This window comes from Cornus florida, unplaced genomic scaffold (assembly GCF_030987335.1).
Source record: "Cornus florida cultivar Cherokee Brave unplaced genomic scaffold, ASM3098733v1 CherokeeBrave_3.0.0_Hap2_Chr09, whole genome shotgun sequence".
NCBI classification, from domain to species: domain Eukaryota; kingdom Viridiplantae; phylum Streptophyta; class Magnoliopsida; order Cornales; family Cornaceae; genus Cornus; species Cornus florida.
Window position 1 is genome coordinate 69,966,874 of NW_026775579.1, and position 23,455 is coordinate 69,990,328.

The 23,455-nt window shown below is 37.5% G+C and overlaps 4 protein-coding genes and 1 non-coding gene across 6 annotated transcripts; 2 read left to right on the forward strand and 3 right to left on the reverse strand.

Moving 5' to 3' along the window:
• Nucleotides 1–835: 835 nt before the first annotated feature.
• On the reverse strand, nt 836–4,575 carry LOC132274263 (NAC domain-containing protein 17-like). 2 transcript variants are annotated; one of them, XM_059775501.1, is made up of 3 exons: nt 4,193–4,575; nt 1,665–2,762; nt 836–1,317 (listed from the first exon to the last, which is right to left on the reverse strand). In XM_059775501.1, the coding sequence occupies exons 1-3, from the start codon at nt 4,377–4,379 to the stop codon at nt 851–853; spliced, it is 1,752 nt and encodes a 583-aa protein (XP_059631484.1). In that variant the 5' UTR covers nt 4,380–4,575; the 3' UTR covers nt 836–850. The 2 variants fall into 2 exon arrangements, with proteins under 2 accessions (XP_059631484.1, XP_059631483.1); XM_059775500.1 differs by having other exon boundaries at nt 1,641–2,762; nt 4,193–4,574.
• Nucleotides 4,576–7,942: 3,367 nt separating this feature from the next.
• LOC132274264 (uncharacterized) lies at nt 7,943–9,811 on the reverse strand. Its single transcript, XM_059775502.1, has 3 exons — nt 8,798–9,811; nt 8,560–8,678; nt 7,943–8,460 (listed from the first exon to the last, which is right to left on the reverse strand). The coding sequence occupies exons 1-3, from the start codon at nt 9,600–9,602 to the stop codon at nt 8,005–8,007; spliced, it is 1,380 nt and encodes a 459-aa protein (XP_059631485.1). The 5' UTR covers nt 9,603–9,811; the 3' UTR covers nt 7,943–8,004.
• Nucleotides 9,812–13,362: 3,551 nt separating this feature from the next.
• On the forward strand, nt 13,363–20,520 carry LOC132274266 (very-long-chain aldehyde decarbonylase GL1-9-like). The gene is made up of 2 exons (XM_059775504.1): nt 13,363–14,050; nt 19,636–20,520. Exons 1-2 carry the CDS (start codon nt 13,820–13,822, stop codon nt 20,176–20,178), a joined length of 774 nt encoding a protein of 257 aa, XP_059631487.1. The 5' UTR covers nt 13,363–13,819; the 3' UTR covers nt 20,179–20,520.
• Nucleotides 18,555–18,714, forward strand: LOC132275764 (U1 spliceosomal RNA). The gene has a single exon (XR_009470732.1). It is a non-coding gene; the product is annotated as a U1 spliceosomal RNA (small nuclear RNA).
• A 67-nt stretch (nt 20,521–20,587) lies between the features above and the next one.
• LOC132274265 (pentatricopeptide repeat-containing protein At1g34160) lies at nt 20,588–23,044 on the reverse strand. The gene has a single exon (XM_059775503.1). The coding sequence runs from the start codon at nt 22,968–22,970 to the stop codon at nt 21,243–21,245; it is 1,728 nt and encodes a 575-aa protein (XP_059631486.1). The 5' UTR covers nt 22,971–23,044; the 3' UTR covers nt 20,588–21,242.
• Between the last annotated feature and the right edge of the window lie 411 nt (nt 23,045–23,455).

A 23,455-nucleotide genomic window follows, 5' to 3' on the forward strand; every position in this document is an offset into this window, starting at 1 on the left:
GTGCGAAATGGCTTAGCTAGATCTGATCGAACACATTATAAGCAACTCACTCATTCCCATTTCAGAGCTCAATTTGCTTATATATATATATGTATGTAAAATTCTGATCTTCATTTGACTTCTCTCTCCACGTGTTTCTGATTTGTTTGGTTGAAAAATGGTGTTTTGGGAAGGCTATGTGAGTGATGAATCGATGGGCACATTTGCCCCAATTGTAGTGTACTGGTTGTACGCTGGGTTTTATCAGCTGTTACCGCCTCTAGACAAGTACCGTCTGCACACCAGAAAGGAAGAGGAAGAGAAGAACACGGTGCCACTGTGGTCGGTTGTTAAGGGCGTGTTGCTTCAACAGCTTGTCCAGGCCACTGTTGCCCAGGCATTGTTCTTCGTCAGTTCTTAAACCCTCATTCTATTTATCATTATTAGTATTATCATTGTGCATTGTGTTTAATTTTGTTTTTGATGATAGATGGTAATGTGCAAAGATTTGATTAGTTGAATTTGGTAGTTTATGCTTGATTTTGAACTGGGTTAGTTATGTGTAATATATGCTTGATTTTGAGCTGGGTTTATCTGGACTTGGGAAATGTATAGTCGTCCAAAAGTTTGATTAGTTCAATTTGTGTAATATATTCTTGATTTTGAACTTGGTTTATCTGGACTTGAGAAATGTACAGAAACTGCAGGGCAGTTGGTAAGCTGTCATGGACTTTCGGCTGTTATCAGCTACCAAATTATGCCCTTCAGACTCTCAAAAATACACATTTGTATATGTGAGTGAATGTACATGTTGATTTGTGTCTACCAGTTTTAGTACAATTGTTTGCTGTGTATGTGCATCTTTTTTTTTTTAGTACAATTGTTTCCTTTGCTTCAAAATAGGCTTTGCCCATAAACCAACGACTGACACAAAAAAATTATAAAATGAACAAATTGAATTGAATAAGAAATGAATCTTCCAAAGACAGTTTACAGATCCTATCATCCACAATATAGCACACACCACTCTAAGAACAGAAAAACACAAAAAATTACTATTACATTTGCCTGATCTTATTACAGTTGCAGTGGAGTTACCAGTAGCAACATTTGTGTTCCCTGCGTCGATCCTCACCCTGCCAAAGCTAGACATTCGCTCAGAAGCCCTGTTCACCAAGGCACTCTCTGACGAGAAAGCCGGAGTGGTGGGTATCGACTCCACAAATGACCATAGAGCAGAAGAGAACCACCTAACCGTACCATCGTCCTCTTTGCCACTTTCATTTTGATTTGTACTAGAAGGAAGATTTCCAGAATTACCAGCAGCACATACCACACCTAAACATCACCAGAAACTTCCTGACATTAGCTATAATTTACACATGAGAGTTATTAGCAGAAGAGCTCTTGAAGCTTGGTTCAAAAGTTCCCTTCTCCCACTGGGGCAAAAGGGCTTTCACCATCTGGATGATGACATGGTCTACCAAACAACCATCCATCTGGTCAAGAGCTCTATGCAGTCAGATAACATATTCATAAAACAACAACTCAAAAAAAAAAAAAAAACATCATAGCTTCAAAAAGGACTCGCAAACTACAACCACAGTAGTGACAAATAGCAGATTACAGCCATCAAAATTAAAACCTGTAGAAATATTCACCTGAAGATGGTTCAGGAACAGTACCGTGATTTGATGCTGCTGGTGTAATTATGCTGTGATTTGCATCATTCGAACAGGATCCAAACTGGAAATCCAGGGGATTTACCATCCCATCCTCTAGATTATTAAAATATGACTGTGGCCCATGGTTTATGTCATGAAGAAACATGGCTGCGTCCAGGTAGAGGTCATCAACCTCACTCAATTTCTCCACCTCACCCAATCCATCGAACTCAGAAAACTGCAAGTTCTCAATGTTCTGAATAGCAGCTACTGGACCAACAAGATCATCCATTTCAACGAGATCATCCATTTCAATTAAATCTTCAAGGAAATCATCCTCAGTTGCATAAGGTCCCTGTTCACAAACATTCACAGCAGATGTGACCTCAAGTGCCTCATGCATTTGTACATTATGGATGGCAGACCGAGTCAAGTCAAAGCTTGTCTGCAAATCATACTGCTGGCTGCTTTGGTGGGTCACTACGCTCTGTCGAAGACTATTGGCTTCCCTAAAGGATGGATCCACCAATGGATCCACCACAGCAAGTAGTTGGGCAAAAGAAGGTTCATCCGTAATTCGGTTCATGAACTCCTTGAGATCCCTTTTAGGAGACACTTGACCATTCGCCCTGATGTAACCAGTTTCATCCTCTCGGACTGGTGCCATAGAGGTGGAAGCAACATCATTGACCTGCATCACAGAATTTTCCTGGAGATCGTGATTACCATTTGAGTACTCCTCCTCAGCCCAATCCTCTTCCTTAAATGGAGCACCATACTGTTCGCCGTTTTTTGGACCAGGTCCACTCTTCTTGAAGACTTTATACAATGCAAAATAGTCCTGTGCAGATTGGCATTTCTTGAGTTCCTCTTCGTCCATGGTGTACTCGTGCATCACCCAATCTGTGCGTTCACCACTAGGTGCACGACATTTGTAGAAAACCAGAGTCTTCTTCACCCCAACAGAACGAGAATTGCATTTAACGGCACGGTCCTTTCCGGTTGCTTTCCAGTACCCATGTCTGGTTGCCCTATTTGATCTACCTCCGTTGGGGTACTTCCTATCTCTAGGGCTGAAGAAGAACCATTGTCTGTCCCCAGTCTTTAATTTAGATTGCCCTGCAGTCGAAAATTTTGCAAAATTCAGTTGATTCTCAAATTCAAAAAACTGAAATAAACAGTATACCATTAACAAGTAGCAATTAGAACAGGTGCATAGTCTAAGTTATATTATGAACAAACTGTGAAGTCATCCAAAATTTAAAAAGGTACTAGAGAAGAACAAAATATAATTACAAAAACAAGAATTTACACACTCTGAATCTTAAATATGAAGCAGAATTAGAAAAATAATTGGAAAATTTGATGAAAGAGTGGTTTTTACCTACACTACGTTAATCAAACAAGTACCCAATAACACTGAATTAAACCAAAAGTTCAGCATACCAAAGACAAATGCTTGAATAAAGAACGAGACTTCAATCTAAACAAACTCTGAAAAGAACACAGGCACACACACATCTAGATGCTGGATGTATTGATGATCATAATCGATATTCCAGTGTCTTAGACGACGATATACAACTTACTACAAATGTGACGCTGTTACCATCAATCGGAAAGCGGCAGTGTGAATAAAGGGAGGCAGTTAAGCATTTAATTTTTGGCACTTTAGCCTTTTGCAAACAGTTTATACAAAATAGAAAGTACAGAATGAAGGATCATATCCATTTTAGACCAAAAAATTGTGAAGTACTGCTGATTATCAACAGATGTAGCATCCTATAACAAATTATATCCCGGTGGCTTAATGAAGAATAACTGACTTCCCTACTTTTCATATTTATATATACACTGAACAACACACTATCCATAAGCAATCAGGTGAAAAATAATAGCCCAAACGCAGGGTCAAAATATACAGATCAGTAGGTTATGTCTTAAGCTGAAATCAAATGCAAAGAGTTACTCGTGTCTCCAGACATGACAATGAATTCAAGCAACCTAAGCAACACCCAATACAATGAAAAACATTAACATAATATGATCGTAAACTAGAAATGCAGGTACTAGGATGCCATGCGCTCCTCATTTCACTATTTCAGTCCTCCAACCCTCTTTAGATTTCTGTGGTTCTCGCATTCCCATTAAAATGGGAGTAGCATAAGATGATGCATAACACACACAGAATCACCTTCCCAAACAAAAGGATTTTCAATGATTATCACAAAATCAGCCTTTAAATAGATCACAAGGCACAACTACTGACTGGATGTATTGATGATCATAATCAATATTTCAAGAAAATAACGTATACCCAAATGAAATATCCCAGCCAAATAGAACAAAAAAAAAAAAAAAAGAAAAAAAAAAAAAAGAAACACATAATTCAACAAAACAAGGCATACCCGAATACCATTCCAACACAACAGTGAATCATGTTAATAACCGATGAGTCAAGAAAATAAAATCACACCCAAATAGAAAATACGATCAAACACAACAGTAAATCAGGCAAGAAACCGTGAATTCAAGCAACGGATTGTTACCTGGCAACTCTTCTGGATCCCATTTGTAGACATCGGTCTCTGCGATGATGTCGAGCTTGAGCCGCAGGCGACAGATCTTCCTCTTCAGATAGTATAACACGAGCTCTTCGTCGGTGGGATGGAATCGGAACCCCGGTGGCCAGGCATCACCGTCTCCCCCACACACAGACGAGTCCAAAACCTTCATGGCCTTCAGACGAACTTAGCCGAATCAAAATTATTTATATATACAAATCAACACAATTACAAGAATTCAGAAACCGAATTGGGAATACGATTGATTGGAAACCCTAAATTTTTGGGGTTTTTTTAGAGAGAGAAAAGTAGTAGCGTACAAATTACGGTTAATCGGCGAATGGGAGAAGAGCGGTTTGGTTTGTGACAATAGATTATAGTTTAATTAAAAAATAATATAAAACTTTAGAAAACAAAAATAACAAATACTTAACTCTAAAGTTCTTTGAATATTTTACGGTATTTGATTGTCGTAAAATATTTATAAAGAAAAAAATATTAAAATTTAATAAAAATAATTTACATGTCATGTTTGATGGACTCAAACCTTAATATTGACGTAAATCTTTACCAAATACAGACAAAGTAAAAATAAAATAATATTTTACTTGAAAAAAAAAAAAATTTCAGAAAGAACATATTACGTCTAAACAAACCGAAGCCTGAACTTTAAATTATTGATTGATTTATAATTATATGGATAAAATGATATAAAAAATATTATTCTTATATATAATAATATATTTATATTATATTTGACGTATTCATGTCATACCATTTTTTTTTTAATTTAAAATTTATTGCATTTCTGTGTTTGTATCTTATCATATTGTATTCGTATGTCTTTCTAAGAATATAATTATAGTTTTGTTAAAATGGTATAAATATTAAAAAAATAATAAAAATTTTATAGCTCAAATGACTTGACTTGTCTTCGAAATTTTGAATAGAACTTAATTCCATCTAGAGTTGATGCAACTGGTCTCCCAATCACTCTGCTTGTCAACCTCTCTGTTTCTCTATTTATGTGCAAAGTATCCAATTTAGGTTTTGTTTGTATAGAAAAAACAGCGCATTTTTTATCCTTTTGACAAAAAAATAAAAATAAAATACATAATTAATTTTAAAATATCAATTTAATACTTCTAAACGCAACATTAGAATAATTAAATTACAAGTCCGTTTTCGAAGCATTTGCGGTCCGTTTATGGTCCTATGTATAATAGTGGATCTTTGTTTGAAAACTACCGGAAATATAAATAAAAAAGATAATGTTGTTGTTGTTGACAGGGTGAGTTAAGTTGGTGTATTAATATAATATAATTTTATGATTCTATGCTTTAATAATTTTTTATCCGGTGTAGATGATTTGTTTTCTAAATATATATTTTTCGAAAATACTATTTATTTATTTTGTAGAATCTTAGACCGAACTTGTGTAAAATGATAAACTCAAGAAATGAAGAAATTGGTTGGATGCACTTTGAGATTATCTATGTTGTATATGATTTCAAGTAGATTTATTTATTTATTTTTTTAAGGTAAGAAGTGTTAGAAGTTAAATTAGTAAATGCAGAGAGTCAAAACTTGACATTTCAAAATTTACCGAAAATACTAACTCACTGGGCTATCCAGGCATCTGTAAGAAAATATTGTACGCGACTCTCCTTTTGGCACAATAACTGTAATTATAATATCATTTTCTCTCCTTTTGGCACAATAACTGTAATTATAATATCATTTTCTCTCGTGATCACATTTTTATGTATTTAGTATTCTTGAAATTTTGTCGCCTTCCAAGTGATTTCTTCATATAGAGTTTGGTAGAGAGGCAAAAGTAGGATTTAAAGTGATTCAAATAAATTGTTTGGCTCTTTTTTTTAGGGGCATACCAGAGTCTTTCGACTCAGAGTGGTTGGATAGTCAAATTATTCTTGGCGCTGACAAAATTCGTAATCGGCCCTTTTGTGAATCAGGCGATTGCTGGAAGGCGAAGATGAACCATTCCTCCATGTTCTTTGACGCCTCAATAAAGAGGACTTTCAGCACTAAAAGTGGAATGGATGAAGGGAGTAAAACAAACTAGACAAGCATAGAAAATAATGGTAGAGGGGACTGAAGCCAAGCGTCTAACTTTTATTTTATAGGGTTAATTACAACGACACCCCCTGAGGTTTGCCATATTGACAGCCATATATAACTTAGCCCTTCTTTGGACAAAGATACCCCTCAGGTTTGCAAACTTGAATAATGACACCCCATTTTTTAAACACAGCCTTAAGTGACATGAAATGTCTAATATGCCTTGAGATATATTTTAATCCTAACCTAAAATGACCAAACTACCCTCATCTCTCTCTTTCATTCTTGTACACAACTTTACTCTCTCACCTCTCTCTTTCAACAGCCCTCAAAACCCATAAAAGATAAAATTGTCTGTCGCCGGCTATAGATAATGTGCTTGCCAATCAGAACCCCACCATTTCAGGTCGTTGTCGTCCTCGTCGGTAAGAGATAATGCATCTCCGTTCAATCCTCTTCACCGTTGTTCAGTTTAGACGCACTTCTCTTAGCTAAGAATAGACCCTCGTCGCACATCCTTGCATCACCAGTAAGAACAGTCCAGTCAAAATCTTTGGTCGCCGTCGTCCTCATCAAATTTATTGTAGTCACCGTCGTCCTTGCCGTGCAGTCCTTTTTGCCCTCCGATTCAGTCAAAAAATTAAGTTATTTACTGCCGTCGATTTTGCCGATCTCGAGGCAATATGGCCTTCAACCGTGGCCACTGTTCCGATTCGGTCCTCCATTAACGCCATATCCCACAGCCACTGGAGAAATTTTATTGGCCTTCGCGTTTTCAGTCCTTGCTTGTTCGGCATGTCTCTCGCCATTTGGGATGAACTCGGCCTCGGCTGTGGAGAGCTTGACTGTGGATGGCTCGGCCATGGAGGACTTGTGGCGGTTGGTGAGGGCTTGGTTGGTGAGGGCTTCTCCTTACTCGTCGCGAGATCCCGCTGAGCCGCCTTGCAAACCCACCATCCACCTTGTCTCTGCCGCGAACCGTCCTTGTCACCACCTCCTGCCGGTGTAGCGCCGCAAGCCCACTGCGATTCAACCACATCAACGATGTGGATTTCTATGATGAGTTCGCGCGGTTGTGGAATGTGGACTGAACTCAGCCGTGATGAGGTGTGCAGAGAACTTCGGAACGGCTACCGACGAGCAAGGGGGAAGCTCGGATGAGATAGGTAGCCGGCTGCAGAGAGCACGAACGGCGGGCAAGGCGTTGTATGTATCTATATATATATATATATATATATATATATATATATGTATGTATATATAGATAAATGTATGTAATTTTGAAGTGTTGGGTTTGTGTGATGGCGGTGGAACGGGGAGAAGATGGTGGTTGTGGAGGTCATAGTTGTTAAAGGCTCAAGGCGCACAAAAGCGCAAATGCCTCTTGGAGCCTGAGGCGCAAGGCAAGGCGCGCGCCCGACTGAAGCAAAGCGCACGTTGGAAAAAAAAAAAAAACAAAACTCACCCAATAAAGTATTAAAGATGCAAATCATGCAATAGTATATAGAAAGATGTAAAAGTCAACTAAATGAATTACTTAAGTTAAATATTCAACATAAAGATGCCAAAACCAAGTAAATCAAGTACTTGAGTTCAAGACAGTGAATAATCAAACATATTAACATAAAGATGCAAAAGTCAACTAAAGAGAAGTATAAGATAAAACTAAAACAAACATAAACATCATTCTTCCTAAGAAGACAACACCAATGAATCTAAATATCATCCTCGTCATCAATAAGCAAAACATCATTTTGATCGTCACTAAATGATTCATAATTCTCAGGATCCTCTTCTATCTCATCTGAATCATCCTCATCCTCATCCACAAGTCGAACTGAAGAACTTCCTGCTCCCTTTGTTGGTAACCGTGAACTAGAACTAGATTTTGATCTAGTAGACCGTTGCGGCCTGCTTGCCTCTCCAATACCAGCAAAATTAGCAACATCACCCCATGTCAAGGAATCATCTTCATAGACTAGATCATGTTCTGCATCAGAATCATCCATCCTCCCCGTCAACCACTCGTTGCTCTCATCAATGTCATCGAGTAAAATGGGATCAAGAGTGTCACGCATATTATATCGACGCCTCAATGCTCTATTATATTTGATGAACACTAAATCATTCAACGTTGTTTGAGCGAGCCTATTTCTTTTCTTGTTATGAAGCTGCAATAAATTCAACTTTAACTAGTAAGTATATAAAATTAAAATTTTAATTTTCAACAATTAAATTACAAACCTAGTTAGTAAATAGTATATACTTACATGCTCAAACACGCTCCAATTTCGTTCACAACCAGAAGAACTGCAAGTAAGGCTTAAAACCTTTATAGCAAACTTTTGGAGAAGTTTTGTTGACTTGTCATAAGCTTCCCACCAATTAGCTATTAAAAAAAAATTAATAATGATGTTTAGCAACTTTAGCTTCATCTTTCTATCGACTCTATTGTCAAAATAATTTTAACACTTAGCTATATTAACTTAATATACTTTACCACTTTACTTGGTCCTCGTGTACTTCTCTGTCTAATAGCAAAGGGATTACCAAAGAGGCCCTCAGCTTTAGAATATAAGGACAGCTCCTCAGTAATTTTGTCTTGGTCTTTGACATCCGGGACTAACCTTGCAATGCATGCATACAAACCATTTGCAATCTCTTCATCTTCTTCAATTTTCGAATTTGAATAAAAGTATTCTGGGTTCAAATAATAACCTGCTGCATGCAAAGGGCGATGAAGTTGAACATTCCACTTCTTATCAATTATTTCAAAAATATCTGAGTATTTATCTTCTACTCCCCCAAATGATTTTGCAATGGCTTCTTTAGCCCTATCCATAGCCGCATAAATGTATCCCATGGGAGGCTTTTTCTCGCCATCAACTAATCTCAAAACCGGAATAAGAGGACCAGAAACCTTAAGGCTAAAGACAATGTTATTCCAAAAGGAAGGCATCAAAACATAAGAAGCAACTCTTTTACCGGCTTCCTCTTTCGCCCATTTACTACGATTCCATTCTTCTGAAGTAAACATCTTTCTCAAGTTATTCTTTTGCTTGTGAATACTTGATAATGTGATGAAACATGTAGCAAATCGAGTCTTAGCAGGCCTAAGCAACTCCTTTTTGTGAGTAAAGTTCCTCATAATGTTTAACAACTTTGGTCGCATATAAATATAACTATTCAACTCCACTGCCCTCTGCATTGTTCTAGAGATGGACGGTATTTTCCCAATGTCTTCCAACATCAAGTCTAAGCAATGAGCAGCACATGGGGTCCAATACAAATGTGGGTGTTCTTTCTCTAACATCCTCCCTATTTGAAACCAAACGGAAAAAAAAAAAAAAATGATATAAAGAGAATGAGTAAATCAAAATTGATTTAAATTATATATTTGTAAAGAATGTAAACTCTAAAAGTTATAAACATTGAACATTCTTACCGGCATACTTATTGCTTGACTCACTATCTGTGACGACTTGGACGACATTTGCTACTCCAATGCGGTTCACAAATTTATTAAGCAAGTCAAACATCTTGTCATCATCCTTTGAAAAAGAAGAAGTATCTATCGACTCAATAAACATGGTTCTCCTTAGACTATTTACTAGGAAATTAAGCAATGTTCTCCCTCTCTTGTCTGTCCACCCATCTGTCATTAATGAGCATCCAAATTTTGACCACTCCTCCCTATGGTCATTCATCAAAGCATTGGTATTATCCAATTCCTTCCTAAGCAAAGGAACTCTCACCTCATGATAACTAGGTGGTTTCATGCCAGGACCATATTGTCCAATTGCTTCAACAACCTCGGCAAAGCTATCATACTTAACAGCATTGAATGCAATTCCTGCATCATACATCCACCTTGCAAAAGCAGCACACGCTCTTCCTCTCAACTCTTTCTTGCATGCATCATTAATGGCTGTTTGTTTTCCCCCCTCCTTTCTTTTTTGTACCACAATTTCCGGTCTGGGAGTGAAATATAAATCAATCGGTCCCTTTTGCTTTTGCATCTTTGAGGAATTGACACTAGCACTGCCTGCACTGGCTACCCTTTTTCCTCAATTGTTAACTTCCATAATGTCATCCTCATCCTCTCCATCAATGAAATTAATTTCATCACTAGGTAACAAATTCATTTGATCTTTTTTTTCCTTTTTCTTACTCATGTACTCTTTGATTTCTTCTCTAACACTAGATGGGCATCTTGGGCATGCACTCACATTTCTATACCCTCCAGCTAAGTGTTGTTTAGCCCGATAAATACCTCATTTTGTAACTTTTGCACAAAAGTTACAAGTGACGGCATTTATATCTTTCGGATTCTCCAAATGTGAGTAATTCCATGCCGGATCCTTTCTTGAACCATCACTAGGCATCTTTTAAAGTACAAACTACAATCAAATTCAAGATAATAAAATAATAGCATCATGTAATCAGTGTCTGCAACAACTCTGGCAAATAAATAAATAAATACAGAGCTTCAAAGCAATTAGCAATATTAACATTTCAATTTAAAAAAATAAATACAAAGCTTTGGCAGAATGCAAAAAACAAAATATTATTCTTTAAGGTCTCATACTCTCATTAGAATTTGGTGACTAGCTCAAATTGGATGCATGCTATGATTTTATTATTATTATTAAATGGTAAACTCTGAATGTGCAAATCCGGATATTGAATAATTTATTAACTTTTCATTTGTTTTTTTGGGTGGGTAAGGTAATGTATTAAGTATTGACAATGTGACAGCTTCATTGGCAAGAGCAATCACTTTCGCTTGGGTGCCTTCTTTCCTTTCATTCTCTCTTTGTTCCAAACTTCCATGTTGAGATTGATTGTGCTTTTTGATTCCACAGTTAATCAACACATCTTATGAGTTATGATCACTTTGCATGTATACATTTTAAATTTTTTTAATGAGAATATGATTCCGTATACACCATAATTTACATGTTTCCATTTTCACCGAGCAGCCGAGCTTAAGTATAATTTAGTGAAGAGCAAAAGAATTTGGAGAAAAAGCAGTCCGTGACACATGATTACTGGCCTCACCAAAAATATTAGTTACTTTCTATTCAGCAATTTCAGCTATTCATGGATTTAACTCAATCATTACCTTAAGAAAGTGGTATTTATGCAAAGCACTTTTTTATCTTCGATTCTTCTTTGTACATAATGGTCCTTAATACTCGAGAATATTAATTATCACAAAAGTTTAAGCTGCCAAAAATTTCGATCCAACAATGTATATCAAGATTTTACAAAATTAGAGTACACTTAACTAATTATTTCATTTTAACAAAATTAGATAAAAATGCATTTCCTCAAACCAACATGTTAGAATGGAACAAATGCAACTGTTCACACAAATAAAAAAACTGGAGTAAGAAAAAAAAAATAATAATAATAAAAAGAAGAAAAAAAAAAAAATCTGCCAGGACTCAGGACTCAGGAGAGAGCCAAGACTGAAAAATGAATAAATAAATAAATAAATAAAATACTGGAGAAACAAAAAATAAAAAGAAGAAAAAAAAAAAAAAAAAAAAAAAACAAATCTGCCAGGAGAGAGCCGAGACTCAAGAAAAGAAGAAGAAAAAAAGAAAAAAAGAAAAAGAAGAATAAAACTAGAGGCAAAAAAATAAATAAAAAAATAAAAAGAAGAAGAAAAATAGAAATAAATGACATAAATATCTAGCAAGAAAGAACCGAGAGGCCCCAGGGCCCAGACTCGAGAGAAGAAAAGAAGAAGAAGAAGAAAAGAAGACAAAAAAAAAAAAAATCTGACCGAATCACCGATCCGGCAGATCCGAGAAGAGAAGGAGGAGAGAAGAAGAAGAGAAGGAGAGAAGAAGAAGAACTAACCTGGAGAGAGCCGACGCAAATCCGAGAGTCCCGAGTGAGTACTTCGCTGCCTCTGTCAGTCTGTGATTCTGTGTTCTTCTTTCCTTTGCTTCTCTTTTTTTTTTTTCGTTTTTTATGTTGCAAACTTGCAATAGGCTTTGGCTTTGAGCTTTCAAGTTTAAAATAATACAATACAAAATACAAATAATATAACAATACAGAGTTACAGACTACAGAGTCACAAACAAAACAAAAAAAAATAAGGAAAAGAAGTTAAAAACAAAAGTTTCATGCGAGCGCACCTTTCTAGCGCCTGTAGCCTGGCGCCTTGATCGTAAAGGCGCACGCCTTATATAACCCAACCGCCTTGAGTACACTCAAGGCGTTAACCTGGCGCCTGGAGGCGCCTTGCGCCTCCGGCGCCTTTGACAACTATGGTGGAGGTTGCAGTGGTGGTGCCGGTGTAGTGGTTGTGTATAATGAAATTTATTTATTTATTTATTTTTTGCAGGGAAGATCCAAAAATGGGAAGAATAAAAGATTTTTTGGATGAGGGTAATTTGGTCATTTTACGTGGTCAAAGGGTAAACATGTACTTTCATCATGTTTGGGGTGTCATAGTTCAAATTTGCAAACTTAAAGTTGTCTTTGTTTAAAAAAGGGCTAACTTGTATATGGCTGTCAATACAACAAACCTCAGAGGGTGTCATTGTAATTAATCCTATTTTATAAGTAGGATTTGCATACAAAATATAAGAAGTGTTGGATTTTAATACTACTCCTAATAAGAGAAATACAATGCAATGGAAATACTAAATAAAACTTCTAAGAAAAGAAGTGGTGCTATTTATACCTGGTCAATGCATGAGGTGGTTGAATCAAAACTTTCAGCAAAATCAATCAGCACCATGAGGCTGAGCTTGGCTGAACTAAAACTCTTCTAAATTAATCAAGACCAAATGGCTAAATCAAGAAGTCGCATGCTAATTATGACTCTCATTTTAAATAGAAGTCTTAAAAACAACACATATAATGTAATTTTAACTGATCAACATCTCATGATTGAATAAAAATATTTTTAAACAACTGATCAGCACCGATTGAAATACATTATTAAGGTTGGAAACACTTTCCAAAACCTAAGTTGATTTGACGAACCGAATTGGCTCGAAGGAGACCCTTTGTCACACACAAAGAAGATGGTCAATTGGATTGTCACGAGTGGGGAAAGACAACAAACATATACTATAACTGGACCCACATACTATCGAATGAAACACAATTTATCTAAAAATATCAGATCCACCTTTAACAACCATTTTTTCCCAAAATAAAAATAAAAAATAAAAATCATTTTTCTATCCCCCTCTCCCACCCCACTAATAAAGATCGGTTTTTAAACGAATCTCAGAAGCCTCACAACTGTCACCAACGCTGAGATTCGATATGTATATACGTATATACATACGTATATATGTATCGATGCCCTGATTTGTTCGTTCGAAATGGCTTAGCTAGATCTGATTGAACACATTATAAGCAACTCACTCATTCCCATTTCAGAGCTCAATTTGCTTATATATATATATATGTATGTATGTAAAGTTCTGATCTTCATTTGACTTCTCTATCCAATCAGGGTTCGAAATTTGAGGTGTTTCTGATTTGTTTGGTTGAAAAATGGTGTTTTGGGAAGGCTATGTGAGCGATGAATCGATGGGCACATTTGCCCCAATTGTAGTGTACTGGTTGTACGCTGGGTTTTATCAGCTGTTACCGCCTCTAGACAAGTACCGTCTGCACACCAGAAAGGAAGAGGAAGAGAAGAACACGGTGCCACTGTGGTCGGTTATTAAGGGCGTGTTGCTTCAACAGCTTGTCCAGGCCACTGTTGCCCAGGCATTGTTCTTGGTCAGTTCTTAAACCCTCATTCTATTTATCATTATTAGTATTATCATTGTGCATTGTTTTTAATTTTGTTTTTGATGATAGATGGTAATGTGCAAAGATTTAATTAGTTGAATTTGGTAGTTTAGGCTTGATTTTGAACTGGGTTAGTTCAATTTGTGTAATATATGCTTGATTTTGAACTGGGTTTATCTGGACTTGGGAAATGTATAGTTGTCCAAAAGTTTGATTAGTTCAATTTGTGTAATATATTCTTGATTTTGAAATTGGTTTATCTGGACTTGAGAAATGTATAGAAACTGCAGGGAAGTTGGTAACCTGTCATGGACTATCGGCTATTATCAGCTACCAAATTATGCCCTTCAGAATCTAAAAAATACACATTTGTATATGTGAGTGAATGTACATGTTGATTTGTGTTTACCAGTTTTAGTACAATTGTTTGCTGTGTATGTGTAACTGTTCTTTTGGGCGCCAGGGGTTGGGAGAAGGTCTTTTTGGGTTTTTGCATATTTGATGGATAGTGTCACTTAATTGTAGGGATGTGTCCTTTCTACTGGTGTTTGCTGGGGACTTTTGAAGATATGTAGAATGACTCCATCAGTGGTGGAGTATGGTAGAGGACTTGTTTGAGGAATGGAATTGTGATTTTCAAAATGTAGGTAACGAGCTGATTACATTTCACCCAGTTTTTTGTTATGAGTGGGTTTCCATTAAAATGGGCTCTATTTCTCCGACCTAGGTTTTCTTTGAAAAGACTAGGATGGTGATTAAGGCTTAGTTACTGTAACCATGTTGTTGCTAGGGCCTGTATTATCCACCACACCTCCTTATATTGTTTACAATCTATTAATGCTTAGCATATAGCAAGAGTTGCAAGGACTAGCATGAGAGTGCTAAATTTGAGTTATGTTGGATCGAAATTGCCCATATTGGCACATATCCATTTTACACGTGTATAAAGAAAGTATAAGGGGATAAATAACTAAAAAAAAGTTGAAAATAATGAGATGATTGTCTACACTGCAGTGTGCAGTTATCTAAGATGGCTTGTCATGACCCAAGTCTAACCCTGAAGATCCATATACATTTGGAAAAAAAATTATATGTAGGTAGGTGAGCACTGAGTCGTGAGCATGTCATGGAATTCTGGCCCCAACTACATGGCAGCTAGGGCTTGACAAGGACCTTACTGGATTAAAATAGGACTGGATATGGATTTGCTCTTGATTCTCCGACTTGAGGTTTGAGATTGGCAGTGAACACAGTTTAAAAGATTTGATTTTTTGAGTTGTAGATCTAAACAAAGTTACATGATGTTCAAAGAAACTCCAAGTGCTTCTATTTCAGGAAGGAAAATATTTATAATAATTTGTTTATTGGAAATTTAACGGTCTTCTCTTCAGCCTTGTCTACATAGAGTTTTTCACTCATAGTGGTGTAAGTCACAACAATAACATATATATGGTTAGAGTACACATGGAAAAAAAAAAAAAAAAAAAAAAACCGTACACACATAAATCACCATAAAGATGACATGAATCATTGATTGTTTCAAAAGTGGTCATGTCTAGGTAAGCTAAAAGGTGTATTAGAATTTCCCAATTGTAATTGTGCTAGAGGACATGGAAGGGAACTAAACATATTGAACGTTTATTGAAATGCTATTCTATGTTATTTAAATTCTAATTAGCAACATTTTAGATATTTTAGGGGCATTACTTGGTAAAGTGGTCAAACATCAACTATCAAATGTGAGAATGTAGGTTCAAATGTGGATATTAGGTCTGTATTCCATTTCAGTCTATCGACTCTATCCCCCTCGCATCCATTGTTAAAGGGGACCACACTATTGGGTCATGATCCTTAACATTGTAGGAATTTAGGACAGGCGCCTTATTAGTTTTTGGGAGGATTCTTGGTGTGGTGAGAGGATTGCTATGGATGGGCATGTGTTGGTCGCTTACTGCTATCATTTGGCTGGAGGTTGACCTAGGACATGCAGTTTAAGAGGCTTTTGCTTGATTGGGGGTTAGAGGATATGGTTGAGTTGCCACACTATCTCTGGGAGTGGATGGATGAGTGGATGTGGATGGGTTCGAGCCAGGAGAGATTTGAGGTTCAGTCTTTATATTGCTAGCTGATGGATGCTCAGGGGACATCCTTTCCGTGGAAAGGAATTTGACGCTCAAAAGTCCCCTTGAAGGTGGCCTTTTTTGTTTGGACAACAACATTGGGGAGGATTTTGAATCTGAGAAGGCGGTGTCAGATTATTGTCAATTGGTGTTGTATGGTGCAAAAGGGATGAGGAGACGGTAGATATACTTCTTCTCCATTGCCCTAGGACAAGGAATGGGTGGGATTTGTGGTGTGCCATCTTTGAGATCTAGTGGGTCATGCCAAAGTCCACGAGGTGCTTGATTGACGCTTGGGACAAATGCCGAGTGCATTTCCAAGTCAGAAATGCATGGAGGGCTACCCCCACTTTGTCTGTGGTGGGCCTTATGGAGAGAGAGAGAGAGAGAAATAGGAGATCCTTTTATGGGGTGGAGTTTCCTTGGACGGTGTTCTGTTGGGTCTAGGGCTTTAATTGTAAATATGTGGAGATTCTTTGAATTTTGTGGATAGCTCGAGGATGTAGGCTTTTGTGCAACTTGTTTTGGGCTGCACTCCCCTTCTGGGTGCTCTTTAATGAATACATACTTATAAAAAAAAAATTAAAAAAAATTGTAGGAATTTAGTATAGTTGGTTGTCCTTTTAGGGCTAAGTTGGATTTCATGCTAACACATGGTTTGAGTAATTTTGTGAACTTGCTTGAGTTCAGCTAAACAACACAAGCCAAAATATGAATGTTTGGTTGTTCAACGATGAAATGCTACTGGGTTTTTGGGTTCTTGCTGAATGTTGGTTAAATCTTATTTGAGATGCCAATGGAAGGGAAGGGGACTCTTTCATCACAAAGGGTCCTAGTGACAACAGTTGCAATAAATTGACAATCTTTGTCCAACATGATGCAAGGGACAAGTGTTTTTCAATTGATCATTTGAAAAAGGAATTGTTATATTACAAGTAGGGCGTTATGTGCAACGGTAGGGGATTAGTCTGACCATTTATTTTGCATCGCTATGTATTGTGGGGCTTGATGGAGTTTTCTAGGCTTCAGTTGCCTATACCTAATTTGACCATCAAGTTTCTATGGAGTTTTCTAGGCTTCAGTTGCCTATACCTAATTTGACCATCAAGTTTCTCTCAGGATAGTGAGTTTGATGAAGAAGGTATTTCACAGATGTTTGGAAAGGGAACCCCTTCCTTTCCTTTGGAGCGTTTGGAAGGATAAACTGAAGAATCCATGGACATAAAAAAAAAAAATTCCAATTGCTACTTTGAATCTTTATTTGGATTTCGGGGGAAGGAATTTGGTTAGGGATTCTTGTTTAAGGATTTTAAACACAAAAGGACTTCCCTTTGTGATTTTAGCTACTTATATGTGCATTTCTGAGTGTACATGAGCTTAACCCATCCTTGTTTTCTTATAAAATTTTATTTATTCATATGAAGAAAATTCTTGGCTTGCCTCATGCTCTCAGCATATTATAACACAACCTTAAACTCTGGCCACCAATCTTCATTCTGTCCTTAATTGCTGTTATTGCTATTGTAATCCCTATCCTCTTGAATTTTTTTTAATTTTCTTCTTTTTTTTGGAGTGATTGCTATTTTCACCTATCAAAGAATGATTTTCTCTTTATATATTCATTTGTCCTTTTTTCTTCTTCTTTTTTTTTTTTTTTTGGGGGGGTGGTTGTTGAAGGTTGTGGTTGTTGATATTGTAGATTTTCTGCAAGATGATTGAGGGACCAGTAAGTAGACATTATATCATAATCCTTGCCTTATCCCGTACAAATGGGGTTGGCCACATGGATTCTCTTTTTCCACTCTTTTCTAATCATAGGACCTAGGAAGATGACTGAGGGACCTGTGCTTTCTTTTTTTCATATGCGAGCAATCCACTTTACTCATTCCTACTATTGTATACTGTCAGTTCATCCTTTTTCTTGGGCTTGAAGATAAAAAGAAGAAAAGTTTCTGGTCTGTTACACCTTGTTTCTGTAAGATAGGTCCCTTTCAGGCATGATGAAATTGCGTTCTAATTTCTTGGTATAAAGGGGTATTAAGACGCGCAAAAATAATCTGCAAAAAGTTGCATGCGAAACTATGCTCAAGATTACATTGAAGCTTCCAAATGATAGCAGAGGAATATGCATCTCCTTCCTCTTGGTAAAAGAGGACAAATAGGAAGTTAGCACGTTATATCCTTATCTCTTTACCATGATATTTTATTACATCCTTCTCAAGCATATTATGCTATTATGATCCTACATTTATACCTCCTGCTATGGAAATTATTCTGTCTGTTTGCTCCCATGCATACTGAATGGTATCAAGTTAGAATTGGGGATTCGATACATAACTTCTGAGTTTAGGAAAGGAAGTCTAGTCTTGAACGTACTTACCTAGACAGGGTCGATGGGTGATCAAGAAAGCCCATGGTCTAGGGTGGCAACCTCCATTGTACTTGCGAGGGGCGTGGCCTAAGGTCTGCCCAAGTGGCAGAGCCTATGTCATAATTTATTGTAGTGGGGACCTGCATTCCCATTGCCCCTGATAAAAATGAGGGAAAAAAAAAAAAGACGACTCTAGTTCTTAATATTGCTCTAGTAGTTAGGGACATTGTAGTTTGAATATCTGGACTTCTTCCTGTTTCTTTTGCTCTATCTTACAACTAATACTGTAATTGCTAAGGCCCTAATGATAAGCTAAACAACAAAAATATGTGAGTAATTAATCTTGTTGGATGATTTTTGGGTGGACGCTAGCTTTTATTATGCTAATGACGTTGATTGGCTTAAATATGAGAGAATTTTAGGACTTATCTTCTATTCTACAAATGAAGAGTAGTTGGGTTGCAATATCAGCAAATGAGGCAGATTTCTTAACAAATAGTGTGCCACTACTTTAACATCTTTTAGAGGTCTTTTTACCCTTCTTGAAGTTTATGGAGAGAGACTTAGAGGTGTCTTTACCCTCCTTGAGGTTGTAGAGAGAGTTGCAGATTTCTTAACAAAGGGAGGGGCCATCACTAATAACATCTTTGGAGGTCATTTTACCATGCTAGAAGTTGCGGAGAGAGTTTAAGAGGCCTCTACTCATAATTTTTTCTTATATAGTCCTATTTGTGTCAACGATATCTCATCCTTTGACATACTATTTTTATTTTTTATTTTTTCCTCTCTCTTTTGAAGGTATGACACACTCACTTCGTTCCAATTCTGACTTGAACCCTCAACCTCCTCTTTGTGGGAGGTGAAGGAGACGCTCCTCATTCTAATGTTTGGTGGTATTTGTATTTCTTTTTACTTAATAATATATTCTGGTTTCTTATGCTGGGAAAAAATGATCCTAATGATGCTAAGTTGAAGGATGGTATTATGTGGCTCATTATAGGATATTGGACGTTTATGGTCTTTTACACTACCAAATCATTTCTATACATTTAAGACCAAATCCTCTTCATTTTTTGCTGCAGTTTACCTCAAAGCTAAGTTCATCAGGAATCGCAGTTCAGCCATCCCTTCCTGTCCTAATTGCGCAGATTGTCGTTGCAATGCTCGTCATGGACACATGGCAGTACTTTGTGCACCGCTACATGCACCAGAACAAATTTTTGTATCGTCACATCCACTCACAGCATCATAGGTTAGTCGTCCCTTATGCAATTGGAGCCCTCTACAATCATCCGCTTGAGGGTCTCCTGCTAGACACTTTTGGTGGGGCCATCTCTTTCCTTGTCTCAGGAATGACTGCACGGACGGCTGTGATTTTCTTCTGCTTCGCTGTGATAAAAACAGTTGATGATCACTGTGGACTCTGGTTGCCTGGGAACATCTTCCATCTATTTTTCCAAAACAATACTGCTTATCACGATATTCATCATCAACTCCAAGGGACAAAGTTCAACTATTCACAACCTTTCTTTCCTATCTGGGATAAGCTTCTTGGAACCCACATGCCTTACATTCTCGTGAAGCGACCTGAAGGAGGTTTTGAGGCAAGACTAGTGAAAGACTAGTTGCATTTGACCATTTCTATGTGTAACATTTCTAGTCGTCATTGTATGATTACTTTTCAGTTGAGGTTTTGCCACTCTTAGAGAAGCTGTGATAGAATTCTATTTTGGGGCTTCCGTTTCCTACCTGGAGTTGAGTTTGCTGCGGAGATTCAAATTGTTCATTTTCTTTCGATTTGCATTTAATTATTGTTTTTCCGTTTACTTTGTTACATTAATTTTATCAACCGACCCAGTGGGTTGTAAGTTTGTTACCCATGAGTTATGCATTGTGCAGTATACATTTTATGTATGTGTTCTGGCAAGATGACATTAGTGTATTTGAATATTTTGATTTATGTTGCTTAGGATAATGTAATTGCAAATAATGTTTAATGAGCTGTTCCGAGTGTACCATATTTTGGAATGCACTGATAACTTTTTATTTCTCAAGTGTAATTGGAATATTCTATGTAACAACTCTATTTGTTTAACCAAGATGCATCCTTCAGAAAGCCAATCATTTCCCAGACACAGAGCTCTGTCAACTCGTGCTTGTCTCGCTTCCCCTTTCTCAACAAACAAAATGATGTTTTCTCCTTAATTACATCTGAGTCTATGTAAAAGGAGTATTTTTCTGCCCTAATGAGTTCCAAAGTAATCTTGAAGCACCCGGCAACTAGACTGCCGTTTCCAGAGCAGCATGCACAGGCTGCCTTCTTTAACACACTTGAAGGAAAGCGTTTGAAGCAGGCTATGCTCCATTACTTAGGCCACCAATGACTCTGAGCGAATTACAGTAGAAAACCCTTGTCTGCAGTTACACAATGATTGATAGACCAGGTGAAAGCATCAGTGTCAGCACGCCGTAAAATGTCCTGTAAGTGTTGGTGTCAACAGATTTAAACAATCTTGAAGCACACTGTTCTGCTCTGCAACTAGCAGTTGATAGAGTTAAGAGGAGCCCGCAGTGGCCAAAATTGTGTATTCGTGCTTAATTTTGAATAGAACAAATGTTCCTACATGATAACAATTATCTTTTCCACAATTTCTTTGTAATGATACATCAAATAAATAATAGTATTAATTCACCAATAATCTCTGCATGAACAGTTTCCTTCTTTGAACCTGTGAAACCTAGCACGATCTCTTACAATAATTTCTCGAGAGTAAATCTTTGATATGAGCTTAATCACAGCATGACAATCTCCACATATCCTGAGATTCTTAATCACTTGAATTGGAGTCCCCTCACTGGTGCTAATCAAACCAAAAGCCACGGCCAGCTTTTCACTATGATGGCACAATGCATTTTCCTTATCCTCCTGTCCTATATCATGCAGCACATAATCAGTCTCAGGCACATAGCCATATGCTTCAATCCTAAACCTAATCTCATCAAGCTTCCTATAAATTTCCCTCCAATTCGAATGGCTCTGATCACCATTGACAAACTTGTGTATCACACCATCCACTTCAATATAGCTAAACCCCGGCACCTTCCTCACGTCTCTATTCTTCATTGCCTCCCTCACCCTACCTACGTCGTCCCATCTCTTGTGTGCTGCATAAACATTTGACAACAACACAAAATCCCCACAACTACTCGAACCCATCTCCACAAGCCTCCTTGATGCTTGTTCAGCCATTTCGACATTCCCATAAGTTTTGCATGCACCTAGCAGAGTTTGCCAAAGTACTACATCAGGTACCATAGGCATTGAATTTACAATTCCAAAAGCTTCCTCAAGCCGCCCCGCTCTACCCAATAAATCAACCACGCTACCATAATGCTTCACATTAGGACTCACTCCACACCCTGCCATCGAATCAAACAACTTCACCCCATCTTCCACTAGCCCTGCGTGATTACACGCACATAGGGCTCCAAGGAAACTCACACCATCAGGGGACACCCCAGCTCGTCCCATTTGCTCGAAAAGCTCGAGCGCTGCAACTCCATCACCGTGCATTGCCAGTGCCATGATCATCGTATTCCAAGTAACAAGACTCTTCCTGCAACTCATACCCTCAAAAGCATGGTAAGCTTTATCCACAAACCCACATTTTGCATACATATCAATTACCGCGTTACAAACTTGCACATTCGTATCTAGCTTCTCATTTCTAATGTAATTACATATCTTTTCGCCCTCTCTTATTGCACCCAATTGTGAGCAAGCTGAGAGAGCGCCGAGCACAGTAATTTCATTAGGCCTCAAACCCTCTACTCTCATTCTCTTAAAGAGCTCCAAAGCTTCACTGGGTCGACTTCCCTGAGCCAACCCAGCAATCAAAGCGTTCCAACTGGCAATATCTCTAATTGACATTTCATCGAACATCTTCTGGGCATTGTCCAAATCACCCGACTTCGCATACACATCCAACACCGTTGTCTGTAACAGCACATCAGCTTCAACCCCAAACCGTATCACCTGTGAGTGAATCTGCATTGCCTCAGAGCGAGCCAGAGTTCGAGCGCAGGCCTTGAGTGCGAACGAACAAGTAAGAGCGTCGGGCTTGTAGGACGATTCACGTGACATGGTGCGGTAGCACGCGATGGCATCCGTGGGTTGGTCGCTTTGGGCCATGCCGCGAATGATGGCGTTCCAGTCGTTGGTGGCCGGAGATTGGATTCGGAGGAAGACGGCGGTGGCGTAGGGGAGGCTGCCGGCGGAGGAGGTGGCGCAGAAGTCGAGGAGCTTGGAGCGAGAAGGGTAGAATCGGAAGAGACCGGTGATGATGAGGTGTGCCTGAAGCTGTTTGATGTGTGAGAGAGAAGTGCATTTCCGTAAGAGTGAGTCGACGAAGGCCATGCGATGAGAGAGACGACTCAGAGGCCATACCAACTTACCAAGGGAAGGGGCATGAAAAACTGAAGGAAAGGAAAAAGATAATTAAATAAAGAAAAATGTTTTCTAATATTTTTCTCTAGCTTAAATATAAAATTTATATTTCAAATGAAAAGAATTAGACAAATAAGATGACACTTTATTTCAGTACACTTTCTCTCAACTTTATTGTTTTAATAAATAAAATAAATTATTATTTAAAAGTAGAGTGTAAGATCATTTTTTAAAATAATTTGTAATCATATTCTTAATTTGAATAATTGTTTGATCTAATTAGACTGACTAAACTTATGTCTTTTTTTAAATTAATATTTTTAATGAAAATCTTAACTATGAGGAGGTGTAGAAGAAGAATATATTGATAAAGGTTTTTTTTTAATCAAATTAATAAAAATATTTTATTTTTTTATTTTTTTTCGTTTTAGAAGATAAAAACAATTGAAGCATAC